Source organism: Pyrgilauda ruficollis, unplaced genomic scaffold, assembly GCF_017590135.1.
Source record: "Pyrgilauda ruficollis isolate IOZ18807 unplaced genomic scaffold, ASM1759013v1 scaffold40, whole genome shotgun sequence".
Classification (NCBI taxonomy): domain Eukaryota; kingdom Metazoa; phylum Chordata; class Aves; order Passeriformes; family Passeridae; genus Pyrgilauda; species Pyrgilauda ruficollis.
Window position 1 is genome coordinate 5,296,142 of NW_024525490.1, and position 20,434 is coordinate 5,316,575.

General features: G+C 36.6%; 1 protein-coding gene across 10 annotated transcripts in view; it reads right to left on the reverse strand.

The window, feature by feature from the left end:
• The window catches only part of DST (dystonin), a 273,488-nt gene that overhangs the window by 122,826 nt on the left and 130,228 nt on the right, over positions 1–20,434 (reverse strand). For all 10 annotated transcript variants that reach the window (XM_041477345.1, XM_041477347.1, XM_041477354.1 and 7 more), the window contains 21 exons: positions 18,536–18,629; positions 18,055–18,209; positions 16,749–17,211; positions 16,538–16,666; positions 16,257–16,334; positions 15,982–16,143; positions 15,781–15,885; positions 14,049–14,144; positions 12,638–12,763; positions 12,125–12,277; positions 11,717–11,871; positions 11,375–11,501; positions 10,812–10,995; positions 9,740–9,897; positions 9,233–9,411; positions 8,887–9,025; positions 7,880–8,073; positions 5,355–5,517; positions 4,582–4,665; positions 4,386–4,493; positions 3,549–3,647 (listed from right to left, as the gene is read on the reverse strand). In XM_041477345.1, the coding sequence (XP_041333279.1) occupies positions 3,549–3,647; positions 4,386–4,493; positions 4,582–4,665; positions 5,355–5,517; positions 7,880–8,073; positions 8,887–9,025; positions 9,233–9,411; positions 9,740–9,897; positions 10,812–10,995; positions 11,375–11,501; positions 11,717–11,871; positions 12,125–12,277; positions 12,638–12,763; positions 14,049–14,144; positions 15,781–15,885; positions 15,982–16,143; positions 16,257–16,334; positions 16,538–16,666; positions 16,749–17,211; positions 18,055–18,209; positions 18,536–18,629 (3,151 nt within the window). The remainder of the gene's footprint in view (positions 1–3,548; positions 3,648–4,385; positions 4,494–4,581; positions 4,666–5,354; positions 5,518–7,879; positions 8,074–8,886; positions 9,026–9,232; positions 9,412–9,739; positions 9,898–10,811; positions 10,996–11,374; positions 11,502–11,716; positions 11,872–12,124; positions 12,278–12,637; positions 12,764–14,048; positions 14,145–15,780; positions 15,886–15,981; positions 16,144–16,256; positions 16,335–16,537; positions 16,667–16,748; positions 17,212–18,054; positions 18,210–18,535; positions 18,630–20,434) is intronic.

Here is a 20,434-nt window from a genome sequence, read left to right on the forward strand (position 1 = left end):
TATGTAAATTGATTTGTTTTAAGATCTTTTATACTCACATAAACACAAAAATCTAATGTATTGTGCTTGAAAAAGAGACCTAAAAATATAGATACAGTAACAAACTGCACCTTCTTAGATTTCATTTTTCTAGTCAACATGCTGAGCATCAGCTGGGTGGAGAAAAGGATGGCAAATATTAACATAAAATAAAGACCAATTTCGAAGAACTTGTAAATCTTAAGCATTTCAAAATGTACAGTAATTGATACATGATTAGCATATTCATTGTTTAAATTATGTTCAATCAATCTTAAATCACTTGACCTTGACATATTTTGTGATTCAAATGTTGATTTGCATTGATTTAGAATCATTCTTAGATTAACTCTTTCATTTGCATTGCATAAAAACTCTGGTACCTTAATAATAGTTGTGCTCCTTTTCTCTTCATTATCTTTCTCTCTCTTTTTTTGCTTTTCTTTTTTTTCAAATGAGGCTTTTATGCCTACTTTTTCACTGAATATTTTCTGGAGTTCAGTGGTTTTTAGAGGGACCTTTGTGCTATTACCCTCATCTCTATTGTCTACTTCTGAAACTAGCAATAAATCTTTGCATTTCTGACCTTGTTCTAGCCTGTCTTCTCCACTCTGCTTCTTCCCACTTCTATTTATGTTGTCCAAACCATAAGTGTTACCCAGCGGTATTTTCTTCATACTTATTTTCTCATAGTGACCTAAAAGCTTTTTTGTTAGTTCATGTTCCAATAATGGAAAATAATCCTCTCCCCCAGAAAAAATTCCTGAGACACCTAAATTTTCATTTAAATCACCAGCATTTCCTAACAATTCTGTACCTAAATGTTGATCATTCTGCACTGGTGATACTTGAAAATCTAATGGATAGGATTCAGAGACTTTTGCTGCACAGTGACTCTCTGAAACATTTCCTATAGAAAGAGCCAAAATTTCTTGCTCTGTATTCTTGGCTTTATTTGAATTTAAATTTGATTTTTCTAGGATTTCATTTTCTACTAGGAAGTAATCTTTATCCAGAGATGCTTCCTGCAGTTTGTCAATATTCCTTTCAACACTGCAATAAGCACCTGGATTGCTCATAGATTGCAAATGTAACTTTGTTTTCTCACTTCCTTTGTGCACTGTCAGCTCTCTGAAAGAGGATGCAACTTTCTCTAAAGATGTTGCATCTGTTGCACGTGAAAGAGAATCGCCTTTTTCACCACACACTTGAAACTCTCTGTCTTCAGATTTTAAAGTATTACGGCTTTTTCTTTCTGTAAAGCAATGCTCTTTACACTGGCATTGAAAATGAGTTCTCTGTGAAAAATGTTGCTCTTTGTAAGGGCTGATATCCAGGGCCTGCTCTGCAGTTTTTGGAGTTACTTGAGCTTTCTTTCTTGTTAGCGCAAAATCAGTTTCTGATTGCATCTCACATTCTTCCTTTGTTGAAACATCACTCCCTGCCCTTCTTGAATTTTTTCTTCCTGTGGTTTTGTGTATCATTTCCACTTTAGGCAACTTCTTTGATTTCCCTTCTGTTTTCTGTCTCTCTCCATTAGCAATTTGTTCATTTAACATTTCACCAGGACCATTGTTCAGACTCACACAGATTTCACTTGAAACAAAACAATCTTTTCTGCCATTTTTTTCTTGTTTACTTTGGTTACCAAAACCCATTAAACTCTCCCACTCTGTATGTAGCTTACTGTCTCTGTTGCCACTAATGCTGCTTTCTTGACCACTGACATTCAGAAGTTGTTTAAATGTTCTATCACTTTTGATTTTATCGTAACTGTCTACATTTAATTTTCTTCTGTTCATTTCCAGTTTATTTTCTGGGTATTCAGGTTTACTGGAAGAGTTCTGGTTTTGCAAATATTCTACATCCATCATGCTTTCATTAGGTTTCTTTTCTTCTCTCAATTCAAGATCTTCATTACATCCCAAATGTTGAAAGAGTTCAGCTGACTTCACAGGCTGTTGGAGTTGATTCTCTTCTGGTAAACTCTGAGCATGACAGCACATGGGTTAAACTGAGATATGATGGAAAGTATCTTATTTTTCCCTTATTTTCTGTTTTCTTAATGTCATTTCTGAGAGTTAGGAAGAAAAACTGGCATAAAAGAAAATCTTAGAAGAATCACAGACTTCAGAGGTCTGTGAAGAATTTTTCTTCCCTAAAGAAAAAAAAAACCTCATTCCTCTTTTGAAAAAGATCATTCTTTTTCTGATTTGCTACCCTAATTAAAGAGAAAAAAAAACAAAAACATTATATTCTTTTGAGACTGGAAACCTGCTTAGGTTATCTTCAAATAAAGATGTCTTTATCTACCAAAGATTTAGAAAGCTGACAGGACGCAGAGGAGGAAGGAAGATGGAGGGGTACTTGATTTAAAAAAAAAAAACAATCCTGGAGACTCAGAGCAGACTGATACTCTAAACATTTTGAAAGATTCCACTTGTTCTTGAAGAACATGAAGATTATCGACATTCACAGATTTCTTGATCCTTTTTCTTTGACTGACTTTATTATCTTTGATGCCATTATCGTTATTAGTCATACTAAATCCTCAAAATGGCTACTTATCAACAAACATTATGTATTTCCATCAGTTTGCTCCACCACTTGATGATGCCCAAAGATACATGCTGACATTAGTGTTGGTTCAGAGGTATTCAATAGCAAGAAAACCCAATAAAGACAAAATCAGCACCAGAATTATATAACATTCATTTAAGACCTGTTTTTTTTTTCTTTTAACAATAAAATTTATACCCCCATGGTAGTATTCTCTAATTTTATCCAATTTATACTAAAACAATGTAGTCCTTAAGAATGACGAAATAATCTCTTTCTGAGAGACACTTTTCAAAAGAAAGTGAAAAATTTAGAAGGTTGGGGGTTTTTTCTATCTAAACATTTCGGAAGGTTTGCTTTGCAGCAAGCACATATTTTGAGTAATTTGTCTGCCTAATTTCAATAACCTACTCTTGATAGTAAGATCCAATTCTAAGCATAAATGAAATGCTGTTTGACCCCAAGGAATCAATACAGTAGAAAGGCAGAAGGAAAAAAAACAACTGAACAGATCAAATTAACTTCAGAAATTAGTCAAGAGTGCATCTCATCTCCCTGTTAAAAGAACTTGTTGGTTATTAAGTGGACCAGAATGTATACTATGGAATATTAAAAATATGTATACATAGCCTTCCTAATGTCTGCTTTTATCCAAAAGATCAAGCCCTAGGGTATTAAAATTGAAAGTATTAGTATTTCAATTTAAACGACATCTTCATCAGAATTCAAAAGATCATATAATCATTCTAGGTGGAAGAACTGGTAGAATGTATGGATGGTACAGGATTTTGCTTATCTGAATGATAAAAGTGTTGGCAATGTTACACTACTTTCCTGTACAATGTGCACTACATAAGAAAATTTAGTTTTCCACATCTGCTAGTAACTTTGTTAATTATTCCAACAGGTATATTGCTCTTTGTTTGCCTAGATATTCTTTTTGCTTAGTTGACTACCAGAGAATGACCTACCTCTTCCTCTTCCAGTCTCTTCAAAGAATCACCTGCAAACTTAATGTATTGGGTCATCAAGGTCACTAAGGCAGTGTACCGAGTCCGTAGATCCATGAACTGTAGAGAAACAAAGGGGGAGGGTAGGTGTCATAGAGGTAAACACTCCCACTAAGCTTGAAAGGAGTAATACACACTGCTCTAGAACCTATCCTGATTTTGGTTTCAAAATCATGATTGCAGAATTCAAAGTTCTAATTTTGATTCCAAAATTCAATGCTGTCAACAAGGTGCACTTGAACAAATATATCCTAAGGATCTACGAGCAGATCCTTAAGAAGAAGAAACAGATGACAATGTTTTGACTTCACAGTCACTTGATTCTTCCCCCTGTAAGAAAAGGTTTCAAGAGGAGAAAGCCATGCTTGTCACAGTTCCTCCCTCTAACAGGTAGCAAGGAGACAGATTTATCTTTCTCACTCAAATGAGGCTGACTTGCCTTAGAATCTGTCGAAGTGTACAGATCTAGTAGGTTTTACTGTGGTCAAGATGAACTTCTTATTTACTGTGATCAAGATCCAGTCCAGAGGTAGTTCTAAACGGTTTTACTGAGGCACAGTTCTCATACAGCTTTTTAGAATTTGGGTGAGTTTTTTTAATCAGCTGCATTATACTGTCTTTCTACCAAAATGCAGCATAAGGAACAAGAGAATATTTGTTATATTGTGTATCTATAGAGAAAAAACCCAGTCTTTCTTGGATTACCATATTTAATCATTAATAAATCCAAAACGGAATTATTTTTTTTAATCTGTTTTAAGCAGACTCACACTTTCCTGTCATAAGAAACCCATTTACCTCTTGAATAATGAAATCTGATGAGCTTTGAATTCTTCGGCGCTTTACTGGAGATTTTTGTTGGGAGTCAACCATAGCTCTGTAGGTCATGGTCTGCAACTCATAGTCCTGTACAAGAGAAAATACACAAAATCATTGGCATTACACATGATACTGACACTAAAAGAGAGGACTCTAAGTATAATGTTATTGTTACCTTCACAGCAGCTGAGTATTGTTCTGAATATTTCTGGCATTCATCTATTTTGCTTTGTTTCATTTCAATCTCAGAAACCAGCATCTGTAAAATATGAATGTATATTTTCATCTTAAAAAGTTATTTTTATTACAATTATAATTAACGTCTACTTTATCGAACATTATCTAACATAAATAGGTGGTTTGTTAACATCTACATCTACTTTATCTATCTATCTATGCTCCTATCCATATGTGTACAAGTAATTATGCTCAAGCCTATGTCCTCAGCTTTATCAGATTTACAGTACAGAAGTAGTGAAAAAACCTGCCAAGTTAATAGTTGGTGAATGAACTTAAAGTCAGGAATATATCATTTCATGTATATAATTTATTATCCTGTCTATTTATACTGCATTTCCTTCTTGCAGAAGACAGATGTTGAGTTTAGCCCTGCTTCCAGGAAAATATTTCTACATCCATAAATAAAAAAGCAGCACTGAATAGAATATGAAATTATGAGGTAAGGCAAGTCCAGAAGTTTTAAGGTTTTGATGTTCTTGCACACTTGAGGACCAAACAATCTGGTCTATAAAACAGTGACAATTGTCATATATTCATGGCTGCACCAGAAACACAAAATCATAAAATCTGGTGATTATTTGGAACTTTACAGTAAGGGCTGATGGATATAAGCCACTCATATTAATAAACAGTATTGAGATCATTGATATTGTAATTCTTTGGTCAGTGCTTACCACAGTGGTTAACACAATGACATCCGTTTCATACCTTGTGCTGGTTCAATTGCTTAGCCAATGCTTTGCTATTTTCAGGATGTATTTCTTGAATCTTTCGCTGAGTATCTTCCACTTGTTGAATCCAAGTGTCCAAAGAATTGTAGGTATCTTTATAATACTTCAGAGATTTGTTAATACCCTCTAAGTCACGCAACCTGATTTTATTTTAGAAGATAAATCAAAGGGGAGAAGATTATTATTAAAGACAAAAAATACTACACTAAGGCAAATACAGCTTTAAAGACTTCAAATGCCTTACCTCTGTTACAGTTCACAATACAAACATACTGGTATAACACTAATTAAACAGCAAATTCACTTCTCAAACACCAGGGCTCCCAGCTCAAATGAACTCTTTCTGTTTGTCATAAAGGACATCCAGGAGAGATCCTACTATGCAAGAAACTCTACATATCCCCCATTAGGGTGTTCAACTGCTTGAAACTCCAGGAGCACTGGAAACCCCCGGAAAGAGGGAGGACTCTGCTACAGCAATCAGCTCTGTTACAAGGAGTATTTAAAATGTGACCTATGAATCAAGAAGGAGAATGCCACGCTGGAGTCAAGTAGTGGCTCACCATACTCTCCATGCTTCCCACAAAACAGCAGGAGTTACACTAAAACTGAAGATTGTAAATATGCTAAAGTGCAAAAGTAATTGAACATATACATCTAATTTTAAATCATGGTTTTGACCTAAAAAGAGAGGTCTATGTATTTCTTTAAAGTAATTTCCATACTGAGGGAGATACTGACAGTTTTTCTTTCATGATCCTTATACTGTTACTTGTTGTCATGGTGTGATTTTGGTGCTTGCTCTGTGCAGAGCCAGGAGTTAGGCTCGATGATCCTTGTGGGTTCCTTCTAACTCAGGATATTCTATGATTCTACTTAAAGATCATATAAATATGACCACTCAACACTCCAGAATAAACAGAAATAGACATCCTTTTCCTGTTCAACTTAGAATGAATACTTTGAATTGCTGTAGTGCTGTTCTTGAGATCCCAAAAGGAGATTAAAAAAGAGCAAGCAAATGAAATTTTTTTGCTCAGGTTTCATACTTAAGCATGTTTTAAAGCTAATAACCATGAAAAAGAGAAAGGATCATGATAACTGCAGCCAATATTTGTACACATATTTGTATAATGATTATCAGTGTCAAGCTGGTAAGAAGAAGCAGAGAGAATATTTGCAGAAAGCAGCTTGTTTACAGCACTGTACTGCCGTTACCACAATCTGTCCTGTTTACACCAGAAGCCACTATGTATTAGCAGTCATTTTTCAGCATATTCTGTTCAGGATACAGTCCTGGCAAGAGGGCATGTGGTTCATGCTTACTCTCTTGAAGAAATAAGAATACTTCAGTACCTCATAAAACTACTGTTTAATCATTTAAATTATGTCACACTAACAACTGAGGAAAAATCAGCTAATTCAGCTATTCTGCAAGCAGCTTTAAATGAGTGACCTTTTTCCCATCTTCTTTCTGACTTCCAGCAATGTTAAACAGACACAACTAAACTAGTTAATTACAAGTGAATAACTTCAATATTGCACCTGAATGCATATTCACCCCTTAGAAAAGGAGGACAAAAATGCAACAGGTTGCTGTGTGATTTTTACATCAACATCACCGTCTTTAATATTCTTTTTCAGGCTATCTATAATGACAAAGTAAAGTACATTTCAGAGGAAATAAGCTCAGACTGCACAGTACAGAATTCCTCAACACTTGCCCATACTTTTTCCTTCAGCCTCTACAGTTCAGCTTCTTTTACATACAGGAACCAGGACTGCAGAGACTGAAGAAAAAAGCATTTCCAGGAATTTCATGTATGGACATCTTCAGAAATATGGGTAGGTGTGTTCTGCTGTATCTGCATATCTGCACAGGCATCTGCACTTGAGCAACATTTTTCAGTATCAACTTGACAGTAAAGGGCTGAATTTAGAGCACTATCTCTATTGGGTATTTTAAAAAATAAAAGGAACTTCCAAAAAGTTCTGACAAAACCAAAATAACCAAAAAGTTATGACACCAAAAATTATCACAGAAGTCCACGGAAGCTAAGAACTTCCAGACTTAACACTTGAGTAATTAAAAGCAAATTAAAGTGAATCCAATCATAACTGATGAATCAGCTCATCAGTTTAGCCCATCAGAACTAATTATGTGGAGAAACAGATGGTATTTCCATAGGACCGCCAGCCATTTCTGTAGGTTTGGTTTTTTTAAAAGAAAAATGACAATTTATCTCCACTGTGTATCAGTAACTAGTAAGTTTCTGTATCTTTTTCATCTTTTAGAGCTTAACAGTCACAGACACTTCCAGTGGAAAAGAAGGCAAGGTTGTTAACAGCACAATAAAGGTCTTCATCCCAACACATTCCAAAAACAGTTCAGAAAACTATTCAGATCTGTTTTAACATTAACTTCTGATTGTTTTTCCTCAGAAATAAATTTTTTTAAAAAGTATAAAACATGAACAGAATATAATAAAAAGTCATACAAACCTATTTTCAATTTGAGAATGAACATTTTGCCACCTCTCAGCCAACTGATCAACTTTTTCTTTATGCCAGTCAAAGTCAAGATCACGTTCCTTGTGCATTTTAAACATCTGATCACTGATCATCTTTGCCTTCTGCAGTTCATCCTCTAAGGCATGGAATGTTTGTCTTTTCTCATCTACTTCAGATCTCCATTGCTAGTAGGAGAGTAAAAAAAAGTTGTAAATAATGCCTAAATTATGACACTATTTCACAAATTAGTATTTTACCCTAGTATGCTGCAAAAATGAATCAATAAAAATATTTCTATTAATACATTACTTCTGCTTGCTCAGATACTCAAGTGGCACTAGAATGGGTCTGAAGCAATAAACTGCAAAATAATTCTAAGTAAAAACAATCCCCACAACACACAGATCAAAACACAGAGTTCAAATGAACACACTCATCTTAGAAACTAGAGCTTTCAAAAAAATTATTACGCAGATACCAATCATTCTATCCATCAAAAAAGCATTACTCAAAATTTGTAATATCACAACTAGTTATATAAAGCAAACAAAAAATGCTGAACTTCAATCTTTCAATTTCTCAAAGATATCTGCCAAACTTCCTAAGAAACCCTGATTAGAACATCGAAGCTGTAGCAAAAATGTTATTGTGGTCAAATTTACATAACACAAATACATGTTTATGTTACCCTAAGTATATGCTACCTTCTGAAGAGCAAAGAAAATCTTACTGCAGCATTAACAAGTGCCACTTTTCCAAGTTCAGATACTTCAATGCATTTTGCAACAGCAGCAGGAACATGCTTTCAACCTATCCAAATCCTAATGCTCCAAAGCTGCCATTTTTTCCTGAAATGTCAATCCTAATACCACCTAAAACTAAATACACAAGACAGTGTTTGACACACTGTAGAGTGTAGCATAACAAAATCAGGTGTTACAAGATAGATAGCTTTTGTCGTATATTTTTTATTTGAAAAGGCACCAGCCAGTTCTTACCTTTAATGTACCCATCAGATTTTCAATATTGTTTTTGTCAGCTGTTACTGCCTCTTCTTCACACAACTTAGTTTCATAGTGTTTTACTAATGATTCTGCTGTTTGGGTGTTCGTCAGCACCAAATTGATAGTTTTTAATCTGAAAAACAGACCCCTTGTTAACAGAACCATCAATACCAACACTCAACCCATTCATGTTTTTCAGCCTTTTCTTGTCTTGTTTCTTTATACAATGTTAAAATGTTAACTCCCTTTTCCTTGATCAGTATTATTCATACTAATAGCTTTAATTTAAGAGAAAACTGTAAACTAAAACATGTGTGATGGAAGACAGCCTAGTACATACTTATCTATGAAAATGGAAGACATGGAGTAAACTTGGTTCATGTTTTGTATAACAACATTGAGCTCAGAGCGCAGAGTAGGGACTGAAGGTGAACCAGCAGCTTGACTGAAAAACTCTTCACATTTATCTGTGATGACTCCCAAGTCATCCTTGAGCCGATCCAGTTCTTTCTTCAGTTTCTGTAAAATGAAAGGTGATTGATAGTGCTTTCATCCTACATCAACCTGATATATACTTTACATATCACTATGAGTACAGGTCTGCCCTTCTTTACTTCTTTGATGATGACACCATTGGAAAAAATTGAAGAGAAATGTATGTGTAATAGGGAAACTAATGGAGTTGCCATTGATCAGCATCTTTTTGCTCACAAACACAAACTAAATATTTGACCCCTCTTTTCAAGGTACACTGCAAACCATTACTGGCTTACACTCGAAAGTCAGGACATATTTGTTTTTCAAATAAAACTTTTCTTAGGCAAAACAGACTTTCTCAAAGGCTCACCTCTTGCTCTGAGATCCTAAGCACATTTTCATGTACATCATCCCTCTCCATGGGCGTCCGGATCTGCCGTATTAACCGCTCCTCACAACTCTCCAGTCGTAGTCTGATATTTCTGACTTCAGAAATGTACATATTATAAATAGATTCTTCCTGCTCCTCTGTTGAAAGAATTAAAGCATATGTTAGCCAGAAAAGTCATCATATCATTTTCAACATAACTTTTCACACTTTATAAAGTCATTGCTCTACAGATGTTTTTGTGACTAGCCAAAATGCCATCAGTTTCCATAGAAATTTTGGTTATAAGGCAAATCTTAGGAACTCATAATTTTTTTTTTATTAAATCATCTCCTCACACATGAAAAATAACTACCTGTGATCATTCTGCACAGGCATTACCTCTATGATGACATTGCTAAATTCAGTGACTGATTCTTTTAATCAGTGGTATCAGGGACATAAATCCTCTTTCAGATGCACAGAGCACCACATCTTTCCTGAAGCTGAGTGAACTTTGCTAATGAAGTAATCAGCTTTGCACTACTGTATTTCTGTAAGTCATCAACTACACAACAGTAAATCAGAGGAGCTATTTTAAGCTTTCTGTTCTCACTGTATTAGTACAGTGTTAATTAGAGTTAAGACAGCAGTAACTACAGGCATTCTGTGGAGCTAGAAAAGTAGCTAGGATGTTTTCCTTGCCTTAACAGGGTGAAAAATGTTCTAATTCTGTTACAAACTCAACAAAGTAATCAAGCTGTTTTCCAGCATTCAAAAACAAGGAACACAGGACTGAGCAGTGAGCTGTAAAGCACATAATAAATTCTTAGGTGTAAAATTTTTTGTAGCATTCTGTATATTATGTAACACATCAATATTTTTACAAAGCTTAATATATACAAAGTTTAAAAAATTTAAGATCTTCTATACAATAGAATCACACACATTGTTAAAATGACCCTGTTCAAAAGAACACAGGCAGTAACAATATCATCATGGTAAGAGATCTCAAGATCAAGGATAAAATCTCTCTTGTAAGGAAATCTTTCTACATTTCTAAGCTAAGTTTTACCTCTTTCTGCAGACTTCAGAAGCTCTTGATAGTATTGCTTGCAAACATTAACTTCCCTTTCCAGCTGTGCTGTATCAGAGCTTGTAAAGATTTTGGACTCTTGGCTGTCTTCCACAAAATCATCAAAGCGGGACTGTAAATTGCTTAGAACCTGCTGATGTTCACCTGGCAGCATTGTCTTTATCTGCAACAGATTATAGACCCAAAGCACAGTCAGCAATGGTGCATCACTCACAAAGTTCCTGTGATGCTTTTTTGTCAAAAAGCAATACTGATCAATTACTAAGTTGGTAAAGCCAAAGAATTGAGGTTGTGAAAGCTCACTGTTCCTTAGCTAAAGTCCGCTTGACAGCTGATAATTTACAATCAACATAAAACCCTTTTCAATCTTTCACATCAGGAAAGGCCTCTGTTAAGCCAACCCCACATCAAAAATTAGGTAGAAAAGTGACATTTTCAGTATTGCAAATACTTCTTGCAACAGTTTGTGCTCTCACACAGTTTTAGTCATCCTATGACTTCCTAGTAAATGGTTGAGTGCCCTTCCTAGTCATAACACTTACCGAGGCAACATTGCCAGCCCGAACAACTTCAATTTCGTTTGTCAGGTAATGCCAGGACACCACACTCTTCATGTTCACATGTGACTCGTGCCAAAGGGCCAGAACATTCTGAAATTGCTGTTCAATCCTGAAACAAAAAAAAACCCCAACTTCAGATCAGGGTAGCACATGATAACAGGAGGAAAAAAACCCAAAACAACAAAACAAACAAACAAACAAAAAAAAACCAAAACAAACAAACAAAAAAAAAAAAAGCCACCAAAAAACTGTGAGATATTCTTTTAACCAAGTTTCATGTAAGTAGATGTTAACAGAAAATAGGTGGTTTTACTTTGTCCCTACCTGTTGGCTGTATCTATTGCTTCTTTGTTTGGTGGAGGAACTGTAAAGCATACAGATGGAACCATGGCCTCATTACCACTGGGGCTAATGACTTTCCATTTAGCACGATGGGAGTTGTTTGCTAATACACACTCATCATCTTTGTAAATAGTTATCTAGTATTAACAGAAAAGCAGAATCATTTGATGAACCAAGCATTACAAAATAATTGTACAAAGCACTTCTGCAAATGCTGTCAACAAATAAGCAACAGAACAACAAAACCAATGTTCCAACCAAAGGATTTGCTCTTGTTTACTAGGGTGGAAGAAATTTACAGCCCAGCTTTCTCCAGGAACATGGTAATTAATGAAACTTTAGCTGAATTCTTACATCTGTAATTGGTTTGAGGAAATTTTAGTTTCTAACCTCAATTTGTCTATAGTCACAGATGGCTTTAATTGGAATGGATGTTTTGAGTACACAGTCAGGGTTCCTTGGCTTCAGCTGAATTATTGCCTTTGCTCTTCCCACAAGGCCTGCTACTGTGCTCTTATACTGCAAGAGTTGTTCTTTTTCTTCCTAGAACAGTTAAGAAAAGAATACGTCATCAGAGATGTCCAGAATGCCTCTTTGATCCTGTTAACGCCTTTTTCTTCCCCTGACTCCTCCTACAGTGTTTCTGAAAAGTAACACACTTTACAAAAACAAAGCATCTTTCTGAAGCCACTGTCTTCATATATCTGGTATTGTAAATACAAACAAATAAAACTGCATTTTAAAGTTATGAAAAATAGTAATTTATTTATAAGCTCTGAAAAAATCAGCATTTTTTCCTTTACTTTAAATGAATAATCTTAACACATTTTATATCCCACCATAACCTACACATTTCTTGTTTCATTGTAGCTCCTGCTAATAAGATCCTATTGAAAATCTCACCATAGACTCCTGGACAAGGTCTTCCAGCCTATGAAGACTGCTTGATCTATCACAGCTGTATTTTCGGTATATGGTATCTTTTAAATTCTTCAAATATTCCATGGCTTCTTTGGCATCGCTGAAAAACTAGGATAAAGCAATTATCTGGGTTATTTTTAAACAAACTAAAAAATGCAGAATCAGCTATACTGAAGTTTTCAAGTGCTGTCTTTTAAAACAACATTTTCTCATCACTTGAAGTGACCACTGCACCACACCCAGCTACCCATGATCTCATGTCTGAATGTACCCTTCAAAAAGGCACACACTGTTAACGCCAGTTATTCTCGGTATGAGCTACATGCAAAATTAATTCTGCAGTTATTGAACCTACAGTCAGTGACCATTCCCACAATGAAAAAATTCTATTAAGCCAGTCTTGCTTTCCTTGGAATTACAATTACTTTCATATAGAAAGCACAGACAAATCCTACAAACTATAGAAACTAACTGCAAAATCCAGGTAGCGCAGCTGGGGCAAACATTGCTCAGGAAGGGAAATGAGCTGCCACACCTGGCAGATCTGCAAGGGTATCTGCACACCCAAACAAGAGTCCTGGTTAGATACAACTGGGAAGGAAAATCCCCTTCTCTCTCTTAAGCCCCATTTCTTAAATCCAGAATTCCAGTTTCTTCCCCTGTCACAAGGAGCTCAAATTGCTGTCTTCTCCAGTGTCCCATTCCTAACTTTGGGATCTTATCCTTCTCAGTCCAAAGGCATCTCACCCCTTCATCACCTCCCTTTCTCTTCAACCACACAACCCAGAAAACATTAAGGATTCATTCTTATAATTTGAATGTTTTAAATGAGTAGATTTAAAAACAAACAAAAGCAACAAAACAAATTCTCTGTGTATCATGCTCATGCAAGTAACTTCATCGTTTGCTGAGTTTGTGAAAGGATGAAAATTCGATAGTCAGATGGGTGTTTCATGGGATGTGTCTGCTGTCGGGGTGCTCTCTGCTCTGTTTATATTAATGCTGCACATTCCATTTTGCTTTGAGTAGTCCTGGAATAACCATCTAGAATATGTTCTCCCATGGCCATCACTAACCACCCTCCATGCAACATCATCTGCAGAAGCTCCATTGACAGGGAGAGAACAAGGTTTCATTCTCAGAGTCTCTACTTGCAGCTGCAGCACTGAAAAAATCTCAGGCCAGATTTTCACCTGCTATGAACTGACATAACTGTAGTGAAGAAATTGAGTCGTGGCAACACTATAGGAGCATGGCTTATCACCTAGTGATTGTATAAGACAAATGTTAATTCTACAGTTACTGTGAGAGAAAAACTAGAGCTTTTGGTGGAACTTTTTGACTATGAACAAAACTTAAAATATTTCCTATTCTGTTTGATTTGCTTTCTTACCTCAAAATATGCAGCATTTTCTCTCAAATGTTGTTCAACACAGTGGCAGAGCTGCAGAATCCAGCTCCATTGTGTCTGCATTGCAGCTCTATAGGCCTTTAAGGAAGAGAGATATATTTTACAAATGGAAACGAAAACTAAAACTTCCATACGTTTACAGAATTTAGGAAACACAAAAGTAATGCAGCAAACACAAACAGCTAAAGCCTGACCACCTCACCCTGGAAAACTAAGCTGCAGCAAGGAAAATTCCAATTAGATGTGAGAAAGAAACCCTGTCACAGCATAGTCAAACATAACAAAACTTGCCCAGAGGGACTGTGAAATCATTATCCTCTGGCCGGGTCAGAATTTGGCCAAACAAATCCCTGATAGTACTCCAGCTCCTGAGGTTCCTCCATTCTAAGCTCACCTACAATTCTGTGTGCCTATTTACTCGATCGCAGCGGCTGGAGCCTTGCCGGACACAAGCGGTAAATTGCAGCAGACAGCCCGCAGCCCGAGCCCGGCCGGGCCCGCACCGAGCTCGGCTCCCGGCGGCGCAGGGGCGCAAAGCGCGGCCTCGGCAGCAGGGGGCGCTCCTGCCCCGGGGAAATCAGCCCAGCCCCGGGCTGTCCGCTCTGCCATCCCGGCCAGAACAGCTTTTCCATTGTCTGCCCGGAGCTGCAAACTGATGCATTAATGCATACACTGTTCTGCAGGAAAGGATAACTTTTAAAGGATATTTTTTATAAATGTCCCAATATAGGATCACTGGAGACAGCGTAATCTGCACAGTCATCGTGACTGCGATGGCCTGGTTTTGTAACAGGCATCCCCAGCGTGTTTTTACACTACACCAGTAAGAGCCCATTAGGACAGCCTATACTTTTAAAGAACAGAATTGCCCACATTACCAAAAAGTCATTTATTATTCAAAGTAGATATCATGAGAAGGAAGGAAGAGAAGGGTTTTCTTCATTTTTGCATATGTAAACTTGCAAAGCTGAAGAACAATAAAAATACATTCTCTCTGACTTTTTTTATTCTTTTTTAATAAATCAGCTTTTTGTTGTTTGAGTGTTCACCACTCAGTCTGTATCTACTCTTTCCTTGAAGGTCTACAAGGAAAAGTGTTTTATATTCTCCTTTGAAAACCTGTTATGACCCTACAACAGCTATAATAATTTTTTCAGTAAATTGTTTACATATATAATGTAGAACTGTAGTCAAGACTGAAGTAGATCATATCACCTGGTCAGATTTTTACCTTCCAAAGATGTTTCATAATTCACTGACAAGTAAGTTATGAAACCAACCCTAAATCATACTAGGAACCTGCACATACAGTAAGTGATGACAAAGGCTCTTACTGAAATTTCTTTCAATCCAAGAGGAAAGAAACCACATAAGGACTGTTCTGTGCCCTCAGTCTGTCAATGCAATTTGTGTCAACAACTCTAGAAACTGCATGACCAGAAACATCTCTACAGACCAATCAATTTTACAGTTTCAGGAGATTTCATCTAAGCAATCCAAGGTGTAACCATAACGTTATAAAGTGGCTTTACTTTTTGGAAACTGGAAGATAAATACAACAGAGATGCTGAAGAGGAAATTTAAGAAGGCCCCTTTAATTTAGAGTCTGTTTAATTTTCTCTACGTTTGCCTTCTTTTTCCCTTTTTCTCCTAAAACTCAGCTCTTTTAAATCCCAAAACTTTTCCTGTTTTGGTGCTGGTTTTACTAACTTACCTCAATGGTTAGCCTGGCTGGGTGGTTTTCAAGAAGCAATTGCTCAGCTATTTCTTGTACGGATTTAATAACTTCTTCTTTCTCATCAAGTTCTCTCATTAATTCCTTTTTTCAGACAAAAAAAAAAAAAAGTTTTAGAACTCTATCTAATTATTAAAGATCATTTAATAATTCCCTCTGGATTATATTAGCAATACATACTGCATGGTATTCCTTTTTTCTTGTTATATTGGGGTTTCTTTCACTCCAGTCATATGCAACCTCTTCCTCTTCTTTTTCATTCAGCCATATCAACTCTCTAGTAGCACGAGACACAAAGTTGTGAAGAGTATCTAGGTGCCTTTCCTGATTTCTTGATGTGTTCTTTATTAAAAGGAAAAGAAAAAGATTTAAAATAATCAGAATTTAAAGCTCATCCCTTACCAGAAATTATGCACACTGAAAAGCTGAACATGGAAGAGGTATGGTTAACTTACCAAGAGTTTTGAATACTGACTCTCCAGTTTGTGCAGTTTTTCTGCATAACTGAGTTTAAGAGGGGCAGTCATTTGGATCTGTATTTGGTATATGAGATAAAAAAACAATCAAAAGGTTAGATATGTTAAGCCATTAGATCTTCTGATTTCATCATAAGTCATGCAGAGATCAGAAATAAAGGTAAGACTGTGAAATCCAAACACAGTTCTAAAATTTAACACTAGTTTATGGGTCACCCAGTAAGAAAGTAATCAAAGAAATAAAGAATATGGTGCAGTACCTCACTGATTTTGGCTTCTTTAAGGCTGGATTCAAATTCCTCAATAGCTCTGTGGACATTTTTGTGATTTTCTAAGTGGCTTTCAACACTTGGCAAATCTGAACCCCATTCTGCTCGATCAAGTTGAACCTTACAAACAGGAAGAAAATATTAGCCATGATCTATAAAAAGCAAATCATTAAAAGTGGACTGTTTCTGCAAAAATTGCTACCTGCATTTCTTCCACCCAGCTCAACAGGTCCTGGACAAACTTCATGTTCACCTCTTCTTCTGTCAAATTCTGATCCACAAAAGCTGATTTCATAAGAGGTTTTCTGATTTGCATCAGTTTGAGTGTTTGCAGAGTCCCACTGTCGACTCCTGTCACATAGCTCTGAATTAACCGAGGTGGGATGCCTGATGGGTATGCGGGAGTGATGGTTGGTGTCAGCCTGGAGGTAAGACCTGATGAAAGGCCAGATGTCAAACTGGAAGAAGTCAAAGTAGGTGTTAAACCTTGTGTCATTGCAGCATTTAATTCAGGCGTTAGGTTTGTTGTAAATCCTGAGTTTAAGCTTTCTGTTATTCCTGATATCATCAGCTTTGTCTGCTCTGTGGTCAGCGCGTGCCCCTTGTTGTACACGGAAGAACATTCGGTCCGAATGGCCATCAGGTCATCACGAAGTTTTGCAACTCTATTAAATTAGAATTTAAAAAAACCCCAATGAGTGCTTATGATTAAGGTTTATCATGATCAACTGAATAGTGATATTAGCTCACGGTACCTCTTACACTTTAGTTGCACTTACATATTATAAGCAAATATTTTTATTAGAAAGTGCAGGGAATATCAGCTTATAGTCCTATACAGACAAAAAATGCAGAAATCAGGCAAAGACTAAAAAGATGGTATAGGCACTAACATGCACTATACACAATTCCAGGGAACAATCAGCAAACCAGAAATCTTACAAGACACTGCATGTTGCAGTAGATCAAACACCTGCAGTTCACTGCCAAGGAGTTACGCACTTCATCTCAATCACTCCAAGGATGAACCCCAAGAAAAACTTTGGAGGCACTTCTTCATAAAACAGAATTATGCAGTTTAAATGCTTCTTTCTGCCAACACTGTACACAGTGCCACACATAATCTAATGTTACCCCACTTATTACCTGTTAATACATCTACAGTTGTCACCAGAAATCTCATCTCCATTAAAAAAATTAAATTAAGTAAATTCTAAAAGTATTTTACATGCAATAAAACAAGCTAATATCTTTACACACAGATATCTAGTAAACACTGAACATTAAGTCATGTCCAGGTGTTGACTTCGTTTTCATAAATAAGTACAAATAGCTCCTTATTGTCTTCAACATTTGTGGGCAATGCACCCACCAGAATATCTGATATTTGGGTGCCCAGTGACAGACCATGAAGTTCATGCATAGTTACAGAGAACTGAACATTTCTTCCATAATGGAAATCCAGATTTGCGATATTTATTTATTCACATAAACATACTATAAAGTACCTTTGAACAAGCTGGTCTGCTTGATAGTATTTCCCATCAATAAGAATCTGGGCATCAATCACTTGCTGGCGGAGAAGATTCTCAGATTCAAGAAGATACCCAGCTATCTCTGCTTCATGCTGGAGCTGGAGCCCCGACTCCAATCGCTTGGTGTCCTTAATAAAGAAGAGAAAGTCATAAGCCTTGCAGCTAAAACCAAAGAGATATCAGCTCTAAGAATTCATTTTTTCTTTTTTTTTTTTTTTAACTTATTCTTATCTTAATTGTGAAGCATTTAATTAACTACAGAACAAAAAAAAAATGTAACAGAACACACTCTAGGCAACTTGTGGTATTTTCTTGCAGAAATGCTATCTTAACAGTACAATGAAAATAAAAGTAGCAGCTATTAAGGTTGCCCTCACAAACCCTTAAGAAATTTTTGCCATTCAACTTCTATAAATTTATGACTGCAGACAAGTAAAATCCCTGACTGACTTACAGACTGCAGAGCATTCCGGGCAAGTATCAGTTTGTCCTCACAGCTCCGGCTGTCCCGCTGAATTCTGTTTGCAATTTGCTGCAGCATTTCCAACCTAGATGATGCCAAAGCACGTCAGGAAAATAAATAAGCGCTCTGTTATTTCTATTTACAATCATGTTGCATGACTTTAAAAACAAACAAATAAATCAACAGCATCTACCACAAAGCACAAATGCATATGTCAGTTACCTGTTCCCTTCTAAGGTTCCATTACCAAAGCTTATACAAGATTTAATCAGCGTGGGACCACAATTAACAGAAAGGAAATTCTCATTAGAGTCGACGCTAGTTCGAGTACTAGTGCTGTTGCTAAACAGCGAATCACTGCTATGATAGCTGTAACTACTGCTATTCATCTTTACATCCAGATCTTCTGGCTGTTTGCATTTGCTGAAAAATGAAGATAAAACCCCTGCAAAATGTACAGCTTCTAGGGATGAAATTCCACTACTGGCTTTTGAAACACCTCGACTCCTCCTTTATATAGGCTTCTGTAAGCACATTTAAAACCCAGCAATTAATATTCTGCCAGCTCTTCAAAGGATTTTACCTGGGGCTATGTACGCTACCTTGCTTTTGGCTTCCCTACCTTGCATTAAAGCTTTGCAAGTACAGACTAGGCAGCAACAATGGGGCGTCTCTAGGAAACAGACACACCAAATATTTTATTTAAGTGTCACTAAATAACTATAAACCAAGTAAGAACTAAAAGAACTCTTTGTGGTATCTCTCAGACTCTTCAATGGAAAGTTTCAAAAAGGAATAAAGGGAGAAATCCACACCTGACAGTGCAGTACAAATAACCTCCAGTCTGGGCTGACTCCTTTCCTTTCAAATAGAACTGCACAATAAAACTGGGGGATATCAGGGCTAATCAACTCATTATAATATAATCTGAGACACCTATACACCATCCAACCTACTGTCATCCCTGCACTGTCCAAGCATGCATCTTCACTAACTGCCCTGTCCCACTACACTGTCCTCCTTAAAATTTCCCTTCATCTTCTCCCACATTCACAGCCAGTTGCTTCCAGTTGTTTTGACCAGAAAATAAGTAAGAAAAATCTGATCACAGCTTTCAAGTTTACTTTTTAACTCAGATTTTGGGCTGGGGTGATTTTTTCAGTATTTCAGTGCCTGCTTTTAGGATTCCTGAACAACCACACCCATCCCATAAGATGACTGTTTACGCAGCAGAGCTCAGCAAAGGCACAGACACACCCCTGCAGCAATGCCAAACTCTGCTAGTTTTGCAAACTAGAGCCCAATTTGGCACTCTCCTCATTGACACCATATAAATTTTGATCCCATATACCAATCTGACCACACATTGTCTGTTTACGTTGATACTTCGAGATGTATTCAACAGACTTGCAAGCAAATTTTTATTACTCACTAGGTTTCAGTATTGGCTGAAGTCACATTTTTGCCACAATCAAATTTCACCCCAGCAGCTGTATCAGCACCTCATAATGATGAGATGCACTGGTAACCAGTGCAACAAACACGAATTATGTTCTTGTGTCCACATCAATCAATACTTTTAACTTGGCGACTAAGGCGGAACAACTTAATGACATTTTCTCTCTCATTTTACAGTAAACATCACATGTAGTGACTACCACCACATTACCTGTCACTAAGTGTGTTTACCCTTCCTGAAATATGGGAAGGAAGTTAGGTTCATGTTTGTTTATCTGTGCTCAGACCATATAAAAAATAGAAATAAACTAATGTCATTTACATACATTCTCAACAAAAATAATCCAGGTTTCTGCAAGTATGAACAGAATTTCTGTTGGTGAAGCCAGACACTTTGCTTTCAGCAGGTTGGGACAGATTAACCTACAAGAC